General features: G+C 32.8%; 2 protein-coding genes across 5 annotated transcripts in view; one reads left to right on the top strand and one right to left on the bottom strand.

Moving 5' to 3' along the window:
• Window positions 1–1,270: 1,270 nt before the first annotated feature.
• Window positions 1,271–15,065, bottom strand: part of Rhp (GTP-Rho-binding protein rhophilin) — a 30,574-nt gene continuing 16,779 nt past the window's right edge. For 2 of the 4 annotated variants that reach the window (XM_085480192.1, XM_085480193.1), the window contains exons 2-12: window positions 8,346–8,461; window positions 7,818–7,949; window positions 7,657–7,732; window positions 5,030–5,107; window positions 4,392–4,775; window positions 3,998–4,096; window positions 3,633–3,903; window positions 3,252–3,446; window positions 2,891–3,120; window positions 2,616–2,768; window positions 1,271–2,398 (exon numbers count right to left, since the gene is read on the bottom strand). In XM_085480192.1, coding sequence (XP_085336318.1) covers window positions 2,195–2,398; window positions 2,616–2,768; window positions 2,891–3,120; window positions 3,252–3,446; window positions 3,633–3,903; window positions 3,998–4,096; window positions 4,392–4,775; window positions 5,030–5,107; window positions 7,657–7,732; window positions 7,818–7,949; window positions 8,346–8,461 — 1,938 coding nt within the window. In that variant the 3' untranslated portion in view covers window positions 1,271–2,194. Of the gene's footprint in view, window positions 2,399–2,615; window positions 2,769–2,890; window positions 3,121–3,251; window positions 3,447–3,632; window positions 3,904–3,997; window positions 4,097–4,391; window positions 4,776–5,029; window positions 5,108–7,656; window positions 7,733–7,817; window positions 7,950–8,345; window positions 8,462–9,557; window positions 10,231–14,221; window positions 14,374–15,065 lie in introns of those variants that run through there. The other 2 variants (XM_085480191.1, XM_085480190.1) reach the window with 2 other exon arrangements.
• tilB (touch insensitive larva B) lies at window positions 5,271–8,081 on the top strand. The gene is made up of 4 exons (XM_085480194.1): window positions 5,271–5,669; window positions 5,906–6,194; window positions 6,563–6,897; window positions 7,130–8,081. Exons 1-4 carry the CDS (start codon window positions 5,341–5,343, stop codon window positions 7,560–7,562), a joined length of 1,386 nt encoding a protein of 461 aa, XP_085336320.1. The 5' UTR covers window positions 5,271–5,340; the 3' UTR covers window positions 7,563–8,081.

Below are 15,065 nucleotides of genomic sequence, written 5' to 3'. Positions count from 1 at the left end.
AATGACAGTAAAAATATTATAAGTCTTATCTTAGAAATTATCAAATTAAATTAATTACTTATATAATATATAATATTATATTAAAATTACATTTTGTTTTTCACTTTGTGAAAATTGAATCTTTGTACATTTTATGTTAAAAATTTTTTTATTTTATATATAATAGAACATAATTATATTTTTTTTGTAATCATCTTATAGTAAAAGCTCTATAACAGTATCGGATCCAAGAAAGTAGAAATCTCGACAGGATTGTTTTATGACCGTAACGAAACTTTGAGGCCAATTATGTGTAGATTCTTAAACGAGGCTCTTGAATCAATGCATATCCATCAATCCAACGATGCACCTTATATGCAATTTATCGTGCCTATCGTGCGAAAAATAGGATAAAGAGAAAATTTGCAGCACGTAATGTTTTTAGACTTTACAATTATTGATAAATAATACAGATAATACGGGATTAGAAATAATAAAAATAACTGCAAATATACATATACGAATCATTATACGCATATAAATAATAATTACTTTTTCTAAGATTTTACCAATCTCAATAATTTTATTAATAATGTAAAAAAATACTGTTTTCACGTTTTTTAGCAAATTGAATAAAAAATGACTTGATCACTTCGAGACGCTTTCATAAAAAATAATAAATTGTATATATTTATGTGCAGATACTATGAATATAAAATTGTGCGCAATATACTATGAAATTGTGACCACATTAATGTGGTTGTCATTGAACATGTAATCGTCGTACATGTTTGAAAGTTTCGTATCGTTTGAGTGGCTACCAACACGTTCCAAGAATGCTTCAGCCGCTGCACTTTCTCCGACGATCCTATAAGCTTCAACGACGCTCATTGAAAGTGCAATGACCTTCAGTTCGATTTTAGCAAGACTTAGTCTTATATTATTAATAAAATATCCAGAATAGGTATATATCAAATTAGCTACAAATGTAGTTTGATATATATTTATATTATTTTCAATAATTAAAACATGCTCTCAATCTTAAAGAAATTTAATTTAAAAAAATTAACTTTTTATATGTTTATACAAAGACAAGATTAAATAATAAATCTCATTTGAATATAAATCTTACGAAATCAAAATCGCTAAATATATCGAATATAAAAAGTTATAGCTCTTCTCGATTGTAATTAGAAATTTTACGACGATACATTTATTGTTATAGTTTCCAATATCACAATTATAATAAAATTTAGGGCATTTGGGAAAATTAAAATGAAAATCGTTTCCCTCAAGATGAAATTGAATATAATTTCTCTCTCATTTTGATATACATATATATTTATATATATAAAATAAAAAGCTGTATACACACGCCTCTACCGATGCTACATCTATGTATAAATGTACAGATGCGCGAATAAACACCCGATTCATATTAATTCGCTTAACAAAACTTTAAGTACGAAATATGTATCAATCACGGAATTTGCATTCCGCATTGCTACGCGACTGTATTTATCAGAACATTTATCCATGTGTTTTCGTTTTATTTTATCGTTGTATAACGATTCGTAAACGAACTTACATAAACGATCTGACAAAAAGAATCATAATTCAGTCGTACAAAATGTATGCCCATTGATATACGCGATAATGAGCAATTTTCTTGCATCTTTTATGGTTGATTTCTTATACTGTGTGTTGGCACTATTATTCGTAAAAACATTGGCAAAAAATTATAATATTAATTATTGAAGAATTTTATATATTATCAATATTCAGAATACTTTCAAACTTGTTGAATATAGATCCGCATATATACTTGCTAGAAAAGATATTTTACAAAATTTGCTTATATAGAAAATTTCATTGAAAAAGAAAAATTTGAAATGTCGAATATTTTGCGGCATAAATATGAATTGTTCAATTAATTGTTCAATTGCGCAACGAATTCACAAAAGAAGAGAAAGAAGATAGATGTTATCCATATATCTATGCCATGCAGATATATTTGTTGCATACTTATAATACAAATACGATATTAATGTAAAGTTGCACGGCTTTCGATTGTTATTTATGCCGAATAATATTCAATTTTGACAATCGATACTATTTTTGCAAATCTTATTTCATGTACATATGAGTCGATCAACTATTCGTTGCGACCTACTTTAAATCCGGACAAGGTCTAGGTACACTTTTCGCTCGGCAATCATCTGAGAATAACATTGTCAAAAGTTAGGTCTCTGTTCTCGCGTTGAGCGCCGGACTTTTTGAACGGATTCCATGGAAGCCTCTTAACTACGTGTGCCGTAGTGACAGATCCCGCTGGGCTCGGTTGACCGGAAGACACTCCAGAAGAACTACTCGCTGAAACGCTGCCTTTATCGTGGTGATTGTTGGGCTTCCCTGGTTTCTAAAATAATTATATAATTCCTATCGTCGTACTTTCTCATATTTATTTCAATGATTTATCGAAAGAATATTCCAACTGTGATTATTCTTTCAATCAAAAAGAAAATAATATGGTAATAAATAAAAAAAAAAGTTTGTCATGTAATTAATATAATCACCGCATAGTTTTAAAAATATCTTTTTCTCATTAATTAAATTATGAATTTTATCATTCATACCTTTAAATAATTTCTGTCCATTGGTGTGACTAATTTTAAATTTATAAAGTCACCGCATTGCTTTATCATTCGTACAACTTGCTCGTGAGATGCCCACTTGACGTCTTTGTCGCCGATGCCGACTATGAAGTCGCCCTCCTTCATTCCGCCCACCTAAAATAAAAAGTAATTCTTTCGTCATTAATCGTTTTCATAAATATCATTAAAAATTATACTGTTACTGTTAGATTATCGACTTTTAACCAATAAAAAATTGTTAATAAATATATTCTTACATCAGCTAGCGAATTATGATCGACGGCAGCTATTATCACCGGAGCGTCGCCGCGTACACTAAATCCAAAACCTTCGCCGTCAGGACCTCTTTGAAGCTGCACCAATCGCGGCGCGGTCCAGTGTCGCTTGGCCGAAAATATCGCTACTGGTCCTAACGATCTGAATAGATCATCCACTCCGTGCTGCCCGAAATCCGGATGAGTAATGCTAAGTTGAAATTTCGTAGAAGCTGATATTCAAATAGAAAATTAAAAAATTAATAATTTTTTCAAATATCTTTCTTGCATTAATTTCTAGCGAAATGCAGAAAACGAAATTAAATTACAACAATTAATGTATTTTATTCGAAAAATATCGTACCAATGATATCTGGCGGATCCAACAATTCTCGAAAATCATCTTCGTTGCCGAATCTATTATAGCTGTCGAGTGTTGCTTCTTGTGCTTTCTTCAAAACCCTCGCTAACGCTTGTTTACCCTTCAGATCGCGGCACATTCTCTGTAGTCGTTGACTCTCGTCGTGCAAAACGAGAGCTTCTCTGAGATGAGCTTTGCCTGCAATGATTGATGAGATTTTTTTCCGTGTTATTCGTTCTTTATAATTATAAAAAACTACTAGAATATATATAATTAAAATGAATCAGAAAACACTTGGAAATATTAAAAAAATAATATTGGATATATCAATTTGAATAACAAAATGATAAGTGTTAAATATATAAAATAACGAGAGTGTAATACCCAATAATTTCCTTTCGTTATCATCTCTGGGAACGGTTATGTCCAATTGAGTCTTTCCATCGCTCTTCTGAATGTGCTCCAACGTGAGCCTTGTTTCTACACGAAGCTCGACAATTGGTCTGTCCAGCAGACCGACTGCGAGATGCTTGTGAGCAAGGGCCAGATGATGCTCGCGCTTCACCAGTATCAGTGAAATCCAAGTCTCCGGGACGTAGTCACGAACCGGTTCGCGCGATATCAATCCGTGGACGTCATTGTATATTGCCGCAACCTAAATTAATTATCTCGATGATTCATTCATATTTATCACACTGAAAATTCCCAGACATAGATAGTTAATCGTATATAAGAAATCTGTTTTTTACCTGGGTAGCCTCTTGAGCAAGATCCAAACAAACATCGATGTTTCTGCCGTCTCTCGATTGAAGCTCCAATTTTTCGAAGAGACATTCTCTTGCCTGAGCCTGAAAAAAGAGAACATGAAATGAATTAATCATTAATAGAATTAATCAAAATTATGACACAATAGAATAGGATTATAATTTTTATTTAAACTTTAGAAGAACAATTTTAAGTAAAAATATATATCATGTACAAATATATTAAAAATAAAGTATATTGTTAAAAATTTTCTGCAAATGTATATATAATGTATAAAAAATTAAATATATATGCGAAAAATATATGCATAATTAAAAAAAAATAAGCGAAGAAAATTTTATTTCATATAGAAATTAGTAGGATTAAATAAAAATTTACAAGCATCAGTTGCACGAGCATCTCCAACATATCTGGACCCAAATCCATACTCGGTGCATTCGTGAAGTTTTCGTGGATGTATCGAAAAGTGCCGGCCGCCCGTAGGAAAGCGTCAACCGCCTGATCGAGTCCTCGAGCGGTCAAACGATCCTGCTTAGCAGCTAATTGTGTGTAGAGTGCACCGGCATTGAAGAGAATCGAAGCCTTCTCGAAGGCGACTGTTCGCTGACAACTTGGCACTCCTGTCAACGAGTCGAACCATTCGAAGTAGATGCCGAGGCTTCTATCGGGCGGAAAAAATCGCCTCTCTATGAAGTAGAGCTGATTGTAATAACGCAGAAGTAACGCGATGCCTGCTGAGTCTCTAGTTGGTGTCCTCGTGGCCTATAATTAAATATTTGTTTGTAATATATTAAACTTAAACTTAATTTTTTCTACATTTTAATTATATTCAAGGCATTAAAAATGTTACGCATTAAAATGTTATGTATTAAAATTAGAGAAAATTTATGTGGAACAGCCTCCAACAAGGAGTTTCTACATTATAAGATGAGACAAGAGAATTTTTTATATTTTTCACAAATTTAATTTAGATTATTATATTATTATGAGAAAAGACACATATATTATTTACTTACCTGTCTAGTTTCCATTAGATCTGCTATAGCTTCCTCGTAATTTTCGCCATCTTCGCTATAGTGCTCCAAGATAAAATCCTATATAAAAAAAAAAATTGTTTACGCAGGGCAATCAATAATTCGCGACACGTGCATGTAAAACGTGGAATCGCAGCACGTGACCAACAATGTTAAATCGATGTTTTCATAGCAACTATGAGACTTTTCAGTGTTGACTTTTAATGTGTATTTACGCATTTCTTCTTGAGACGTGCTTGCGAATTTAATTTACGTATTAATAATTCTCATTAAAATTATAAACTAATAAAAAAATGGTGAAAATCACTCTCGAATTAATACGAAAACGCTCAGAACACAACGAGGGCGAAATATCGACGTTGGAAGAGATAGCTTTGCATCAAGAGAATATCGATAAAATCCAGCTGATAGATAGACATTGCCGATATCTGAAGATCCTCTTGTTGCAAAATAATCTTATATCAAAGATAGAGAATCTGAGTATGCTGAAGAGATTGGAATACTTGAACTTGGCTCTCAATAACATCGAGGTTATTGAGAATCTGGAGGGCTTAGAGAGCTTGAAGAAGTTAGATCTCACCGTCAACTTCATCGGCAATCTACAGAATGTAAAAAGTCTCAGGTATATTTTTTTCACAAATGACGTTTGTCGTTAAATATATATTAAATTTACAAAATAAAATAACCAATAATTATATTTATAATAACTGCTCTCAAAACATATTATATCACAATAAATATAAATTTCGATAAAATTGCAAAATATTTTCTCTCTAAATGTTTATCCTCTAAGTATTAAATAACAGAAAAATAATAAATATATTTAATATTGCCGATTCAATCACGTGTTTCCCTTAGATGCAATGAGAATCTGGAGCAGCTGATCTTAATGGGAAACCCGTGCGCGGATTACGAATATTATAGACAATATATTGTGGCGACTCTTCCGCAATTGCGAGAGCTCGACATGCAAGAGATCGAAAGATCAGAGCGTATCAAAGCATTGCAGATTTACGCGCGAGCACGAGACGACGTTATCGAGAGTTATCAACGCTACGAGAAAACCAGGATAACCGAACGGGCACGTCACAATGCTGCAGTTAAAATGACAGAGATAAAGACGGTAAATTTTTTGCGATGTATGCGAGTAATGGACGGTAATCCCGTTTCTGAAACGTTTCATCACGGTAATTCCCTTTCTGAGCTAGTATGTAATTTAAGAGCATATAGATCAGTTATTATCCAGTAATTATTTAAATATTATTGAGTGTATTCTACTTGCATGTAATTCACAAGGCCACAACAATTAACATAAATCTTTATGTTAATTTATGAAAGAAGGTAAAATACTTTAATTTGAATAACAAAAGACTGTCAAGAAGGCTACAAAAAATTGTTTCTTTAGATAAGATATATATTGGAGTAAACATATTTTGAAGTCTGTGAGCAATTTAAATTATAGACATATTTAAGTAAAAAAAAAATGCAAATAAGAACGAATAATATTTCCTTTAGAATACTGTAGAAGAAGAACAGGAAAATGAAAAAATAAAAAACGAAGCGGAGAACGCAAATACAGAACAGGATGATGACGAAGCGGAGAACGAACGTTTCTGGAAACAACCTAGTTATCATACGCCAGAAGATAGAATTACCATCGCCGAGCGATCCTTGAAGAAACAAGAGATGAAAAATCGTTTTTCGAATAAAAGAGATGATCGTCCTAAACGTGTGTTGAAATTGTTCGCTCCAAACGGAAGACCTTACAATATAAATCAAGCAAAAGTGTCGTTCAAGTTAAACGATGAAGATGATCCTAATTTTGTTATTCTCGAAGTCTCCGTTTACAGGTCATTGATATTATATTATGTTCACGAATATTATATATTAGGTACATTCACGCAAAAGATAATTGGGTAAACAAATCTACATATATTGGGTAGAAAAAATATATATCGTGGCAAATTATTTTTGAAGAAATAATTAATTTCTAATATATTCGAATAATTATTATAATTTGGTCTATTTTATACTTTATCAAACTTACTAAAATTGTTTGTTCTATTATTCTCAAATTTGTAGGCACTTAGATACTTCTTACGTCGACGTCGACGTAAACCCGACTTACGTACGAGTTACCATAAAAGGGAAGATTCTGCAGTTGACTCTGCCTTGCGAGGTATCGGTCGAGAAAAGTAATGTTCAACGAAATACAATCACCGGAAACTTGGTCGTCAGTATGGCCCGCTTGGCCTCGTGTACAATAATCGTAAAAAAGGATGAATCGATGAAAAAGAAAGAATCCAAATGCGAAACGAAGATCCTTACAGTTCGGCCGCCTATAATATCCCGGCGAGCCTTCTTGGAGATCGGACCATCCTCGGATATTCATGATTTTTTGATGGTGACCAAAGATCTCGCGAAACGAGCTCAAATGGATGAAAAGGATCTCGCGAAGAAGGAGAAGAATCTCGAAAATTTCGAAGACAATCCAGACGTACCGCCTCTCGAATAAATAGAGACAAAGCAAACGATTGTGACGAATGAAAAATCATCAGGAATATTACGACGATCCTAAAAATGAATCATCGCGTTGAGTCAGGACTTACCTTAAATGGATCCTGAAAGTCGATATCTTTGGTTTCTTTCAGTCCCAATGGTATCATCGGCATAATAGGCTCAACGCTGAAAGAAAAAAATAGTTCGATACGATGTCATATATATTTGTCACAGATATCAGTAAAGCTTGTAATTCTTTCATCAAACTTACCCATCGACATTTTGATACAACTCCACCGAGCTGTTTAATTCGGCAAGCTGTTCCTTCAATAGCTGCAGATTTGAATTGACGAAGCTTAGTTCCAAGGCGACAGTCTCTTTCAATTTCCTGTTTGTAGTTGCCCTGTAATGAGATTAACAAGAAATGAATACAAATGTAAATGTAAGCGCAAATGTAAATTATCTATAGATATAACTATTTTAGCTGTCCAGCAAAATTTTATTTTACATTTTTTTATTTACGACTGTAAATTGTGATAAAAAGCATCAATCATTTTCAAATTATAAATAATTGAAAAAAACCTTTCCGCAAATTAATTTTTTGTGAAGTTAAAAAGTTAACAAGACTACATTTCTAATTAATTTACTGATTAATTGATAGAATTTTAATACATTACTTAGTTACTATATTCAATTATATATAGTTGCATCTATACAAATGTATAATTTTATATATGCGTATATATTAAATTCTATATTAATATAAGAGTATCGAACGGATGTATATGAAAGTACTTACTTGAAAAGATTCTCGGCACCTGCTCGTAACCGCAGTTCCTTGTTGATCTCTTGGTTGAGCTTACTCCGCTTGTTCTGCAGCTTTCCTCTGCAGGTCGCTACCCTCGGATCCGAACCCTGCGAAGCATGAAACGCATAGTTAGCGATGCCTTCGACGCATCATATATGATCCGTAATCACATAATCCGCAAGGATTCCCGCAAAGATAAAGACCAGTTCCGCTAATCACCTTGATCAATCTAACTTTGCCCAGTGATTACTAGACTTTGTTCAGATTATAGTTTAAGTCATATTATAAATGTGGGAATAGGACATTTTCTTTGTTAGGTCTATATCGAAATACATGATGTGAATTCCACACAAGGATTCTTTCTCTATTTTTTTACAATATTTATCCAAACGGTTCTAAGATCAATTAAAATTATACCTAATAAAATTAAAATTATAATAAAATTAAAACGGTTCTAAGATCAATTAAAATTATAATAAAATTAAAATTATCATACGCCATTCAATTATCTCTTTATGTTTATATTACACGTAAGAATATATAAAAAAAGACGCAAAAACATGGTTAATTAATTCATATGATAAATATGTAGCATCATCTTCATTCACGAGGGTACTTATATGTATTTGCTACATTTAAATAAACTTTTTGATATTTTTAATTTAATTTTTATATAACACACCCATACAGAAAGAAGAAATATTATTGATTATGATTTATATAATGGATTACATTTATATGATAATTATTCATAATTATAACAGAAATTATGAAATTATGCCTTAATACCAGTATGACATATATACGACATATCCAGTAATTGTTAAGAGAAGTTACTTCACTATGCACAACAACGCATCATAAAAATTAATACCTGATAATTAATAAGTATCCGGATATCGCAATATTATAGACGTTTCTTACATCAAGATTTGAAACTATGTATAAAAGATGAATGCTTAAACGTACAGCGGAGATGCAGAAAGAATATAACTGCCTAGTAAATAATGACATTTATTAGACTCAAGGATGTCAAAATAATGAATTTGCCATTTGTACAAAGCAAAAAAACAGAAAGGAAAAAATGCAAAAATGTACGGTTTCGGCGCTGTTAATACGCGGAGATTACACGTGTCGGAAGAAGCCTTTGTCGACCTCGAGACCGCCGTGTGCAGCCGACTGTCAAATTCCTTTGCTCCTTACCCCAAACCGGAAGCACCTCCTCATGATAGCGTCCGGCGTAGCGATTTTCGCGTTTCGCGCACTTCGCACCGTGCCGCAGCTATCCTTTCTTCTTTCGGTCGTCCTTCTCCCGTCCTTCTCGTCCCTCGTGATCTCGTCCGGAACGACCATCTTCGCGTCCGAGGACGCGATCGCGCGTTCTCTCGGCAACGGGCAGTAGTGCACCCACTTCAGCATGTTCGCGACTTATTCGCCGATTTATTCGCCAATCCCGAACGTATCATCGGAATCGAGATTTGTTCTCAGACGCGGATGAAGATACGATTTTCCAGCGGCCGCGACTATTGTTATCATATCAATGAAAAATATGAGGAAGATGAGATGTCCAGAAAATCGGGATTGATACTCGCATTAGTAATTTCATATTAATATAGAATTTTGTAATGATTATATTTTAAGTTTATGTATTTTCGGGCAAATTTTAGGGGTAATCTTTCTTTCTGTGAGTTTAGAGCAAAGTATTTTATTTTTATAATATATATTTAACGAACTTGCAAAATGAACTTCTCATAAATGCAGTAAGCATATTTTTCTCTTTGTTGGTGTCAAGTTACTATAACAGAATTATTTAGTTTCTTTGGAAATATTAAAAGCAGTCATCAATTTTCATGGAAAAAAAACTTGATATCTTATTATTAATTTTTAAAAATGAGTATTATTTTTGTGTCGCCTGTATATTTAAAAAAATAATATTTGAAAGATATACAATTTTTCTCGAAAATTGCAATCTAGCCTGCACTTATCATTTCGTAGAATTCAATCGTACGAAAGATTGAAGTCATAAAAGTCTTGATGTAATTTACACTCGGAATATAAAGACTACAGATAAACGTCTATTTGCAAACTTTGAATTTACAATTTCTCGCAGACACAAATAAAATTATAATTAATTAATACGTCGTATTGCTTACGTTTACGAAATGCAAAACAATTTGATTTAAAAAATGTGATATGTATTTTTCGGTTCTTGCTTAATCTTTTTTTCCTACCAATTTAAGCTCAATGAATGCGTAGTGTGATACTAAGGTCCATTTAACCGTATATATTTGCTTTCACTACAAAAATGTAATAAAAATGCGGCTTACCGCAACAAATATTAGCGGATTATTGCAGCGCATAAATTAAAGCACGAATGATTTGCGTTGTCGAAATGATACGGCACGATGCTCGTCGATCTCTAGTCGTGTCTTATCGTCTTACATAAACTTTGTGTGTGACTCTCTTTTTCTCTGAAAAGATACATTATACGATGACACGGCTAATGTCCATACAATGAAATTTCCGCGAAAAGAAGGCATCAAATAGATAAAATGCAACTCGAATCGTGTTTTATCAAAAACGTGGGAATAAATTCTTCTGTCTTCTTCTTCAAATTTTTAATGAAAATCCTATATATGATCATAATTCGCTAATTGAACACAAACTATAAAATATTATAGTTATCAGGTCGCAAAGAAAATGCTGAATGGAAAAGTAGGTTATTCAGTTATGTATATAGAAGATGCATAACTGATGTAACTATCTAGCAGATCATGACTCTCTAACTCTGCTCTGATTTCATATTAAAAAATATGTTGAAAAATGAATGTATAATGACTGCAATAAATATAGTTTATATTTCCTTAAAGCTTGAATATGTTTTTTAAATATTTAATTTATATAATTTATTAATATAAAATATTTTTTTTAATTAAAACATTTTCCTAAAATCAACACCGATAATGTCATTATGAGCTGTGAATTAATTTTTATATATTTGAATTTATTTTTTTTAACGCTGTAAGATTTTTCTTGCACCTGCATCTATGTATCTAAAATTCGTGATAAAATGGAGAAATAGTATATATAGTCATTATTGATATGCATTTAATTAAACGATAGAACTATTAAATGATAGGAGAATGTCAACGATTCTCGATGGAATAATTATGAAAACAAAAAGAAATAAGGAGCAGGATCACAGAGTGTTAGCCTTTAGATGTAACGGCGGACTAGGTCTTCGCGTTACCGTAACTCCGTTCCACTCTACTTAATAAAAGCCATCTCGTTAACGCGATAAGCGCGATTCAAAGGTAACGATGGGTTATCCATAACTGTCGTTTAAGCCGTCTAACGTAAAATCCAAAAGGCGCGTCCTGAACACTCCATTACCCTTGGATACAGTTTTAGAGTTACGAATTGTGCGCAATACCGTATCGCGACTTCATTATAATTTCATAACGTCGTGCGCTACCAAGTAGACGAATCGTCAGTTACGCGAATTATTTCTTACATAATGCGCAGTAACGACTTGTTCGTACGTCGCATAAAAAATTATTTTTTTTTTATGGAAAGATTTTGCACAAGATATGTTTTATTATCTTTTATAATTTTTATAACTTTTATCTTATCATAGATAAAACAAAATATTGTCTTGCAATCTCTCTCTAATCCTTTGATTTTATATAAATGTACAGACTTCAAAGTGTAAAAATTTATTATATTTATTACGTAAATTGTGAAATTTCATTTCGTGTATGTATATACGTTAATCAATTCGTGAACTGATTTTTTCTAATGCAATTACAGCAATTTGTTCAAACGTGAGAGAGCAACGGTACATGTTATACTTCATGGAAAAAACATGGTGTAAATAGGATATACAAGTTAACTCGGTCAATTAGAAAAGATACAAGATCAGAGATATATTTCTTATTTCCTCAGGAAATTGTATCATCAAGTTTTTCATGCTGTAAATATCGGTACTTTTTAAGTATCAATGTATCAATCGCGAAACACACGTCTATTATTAATGCATGCATAGTGTTTATATAAGAATCGTATACTTTCTCTAAACCACAGATATTGTGAGGTTCATTCCATTTTACATTTATATATACATACAATATATTTTTAAAAAATGTAATTTATAGACGCAATCTTTCAAATTAAATAATTTTTATATTTAAGTTTAATCTATAATTTATATATATAATTATGTATATCCCGAGAATTTTATAATAATTTTTATTTTATATAAAATAAATAAATTTCAAAGAGAGAGAGAGAGAGAGAGAGAAAGAAAGAAAGAGATAGAGGTGTAAAACAGCTGATTCTGAATTAATAAATATTAAATTAATTAAGCTTTTTTATCTGTGCTTGTTCTTATAATTTTGACCAATTAATTTGATCGATATATCAAAATTCGATCTCGCTCTACGAAAAAAAAAATATTTAATAACGAAAAAAATATGTCTCATCGAATCTTTATTGAAAAAGGAATGATTGCTCATTCGGACTATCGAACAATCCTCAATCAGAAGGAAATGCGTCGAGACACTGGGTACTGAATATGTCGCGGCGCGGATGCATACACGACGTTAATGACTTCGCCGGATGTTATCGCGCGCTAAATCTACCGTAACTCGCGCGTTATTACACCTCGCGGCCCAGTAGCTGGACGGTCGCGTAACTGTTTGCCAAGCGAATCGAAGACGAGGCCGATCGGAATCGGCATCGATGGACTATATAAATCGACATTAAGCGCCGGTGCGTAAAAAGCAACTTCCATCGTGAAGCAGCTGAATCGTCAGAAACCACGTATGCGGAATTTCGATTCAATTTTGGAGTCCACGCGCGTTAAATCATCATAAATAATACATAATGATATAATAAGCAACAAATGTTTCCTTTAGATTGCATACACATATAAAATAATAAATATTTAGACATTCTCTCTCTAGAAATCGCTAGCAACAATCTATTGCTAGATATGTTATAATAAATAATAAATGAATAAACATACTAAATACATTATGAAATGCAATTATGCAATACTATATGCAAATTATGTATCGTAAACTAAATAAATATATGAGTGTTTCTCTCGTAGCGTGCAAACCGATTAATATTATATAATTTGTTGTTATATAAATATATGCTGTGCGCAAAATTGAAATAAAAAATTTGATTTCAATCTACATCTAATATCTTTATAATTTTCTAATACCGAAACGTCTATCCTTTTAAGACAGCAGCTATGTGGTTTAATTCGTTATTGCATAATATTATGGTCACGTTCCACGCGTAGGTCGCAAATGTTCCTAATTTGTCGACGTTTGACTTATGCGACCTCGACGGACGGCCTTGTCCGGTGATTTTGTGAAATAAAGAATGTCGTTCGAAGAAGGTATGTTTAAATATTTTACATACAACCGCGCCTCTTTTATTACTTACATTTGGTATGCACTATACGCACGTCGCGGACAAATAAGATGACATTTAACGACCATGCTTTTCAATGATGACGTAATTTGTGATGCAGCATTATGTCGGCAATTATGTTAGCAGATAAATCTATCGTGGAAAAACAGTATATTTCAGAATCGTGAACGATATTACGTGGAATTATCTTCTATACGTCGACGATCACACGGTCAAACGGCATCACGGTGTGTTTACGCTTAACCACCGTAATTTTTAACGGAACTACACGGGGATTTAACGTAGCGTTTTTTTTTCAACAGTTACCGAATGCATCTGTCACGAAGGAAAATACGAATGTATATATTTGAAAATTCTAAATATACTATTGATTATTATTGACTACTATATGTTATGTGTATATTGTATGTTTTTTTACCCACGTCGAAATCGTCGCGATTAAACTGTTCGCACTTAATTGTGATGGTGACTTTGAACGGAATTCTGGCAAAACGTGCTCTATTTTCTCAATTGTTTGTTGCAAACCTGTCGACTCGGTGGCCGGCCACCGTCGTATCTTCCCGGCGACTAATCGCAAGAGGTGAGGTCGCCGGAATATGGGTCCCGTGGACGCTCGGTGAAAGGAGAGAAACTCTGTAAATAATATAGTGGGGATGGATAACGATGACTTTTTTTTCTCTCCGTCTGGTCGCGATCCTCCTCGCATTCATGGTCACACATATGTGCATATTGCAAGATTTCGATGAGATGCACGCCCGTAAAAGCGGCACGGTGAGACACCGATACAGGTGATAAGGCACTTCTCTCTCGGGATGATCGTATATATATATAGTTATTAGTCGCGATAACTCGACATACGGGATTTTCACGCGGTCGATGGCCCGCATATTCTCGTTTGCTAATGCGATTTTAAATTTATTTTTAAACGAATGTCTCTCTCTTTCTCTCTTTTCTCTCACCGGCTTTCCTTTGGTCGACACAGTTGATAATACAAGCTGTTGTATACGAGTTGCTCGTTTGTGAAATAATGTAAATCGGATATTTTTTAGAAAGCAAAAATTTGGCTTACATCATTTACGAAGGTGTATAATACGTAATATGTTACGTATACAGTAAGATAATTTAGCATTTTAGAGTCTAATTTTTTCCATTTAGGTACATCATTTCGCCTTCACATTTCACATTTCTGTATGTAATTTTGATAAATAATGTAATCGTTGTTTGTTTTTTTTAAATCCCTCTTATATAAAAGATATTAAAGAATCG

Source organism: Nylanderia fulva, unplaced genomic scaffold (assembly GCF_048542155.1).
Source record: "Nylanderia fulva isolate GAGA-0341 unplaced genomic scaffold, ASM4854215v1 Scaffold14, whole genome shotgun sequence".
Classification (NCBI taxonomy): Eukaryota; Metazoa; Arthropoda; class Insecta; order Hymenoptera; family Formicidae; genus Nylanderia; species Nylanderia fulva.
The sequence above is the reverse complement of the archived record's forward strand: the minus strand, read 5'-3'. Positions and strand labels throughout refer to the sequence as shown.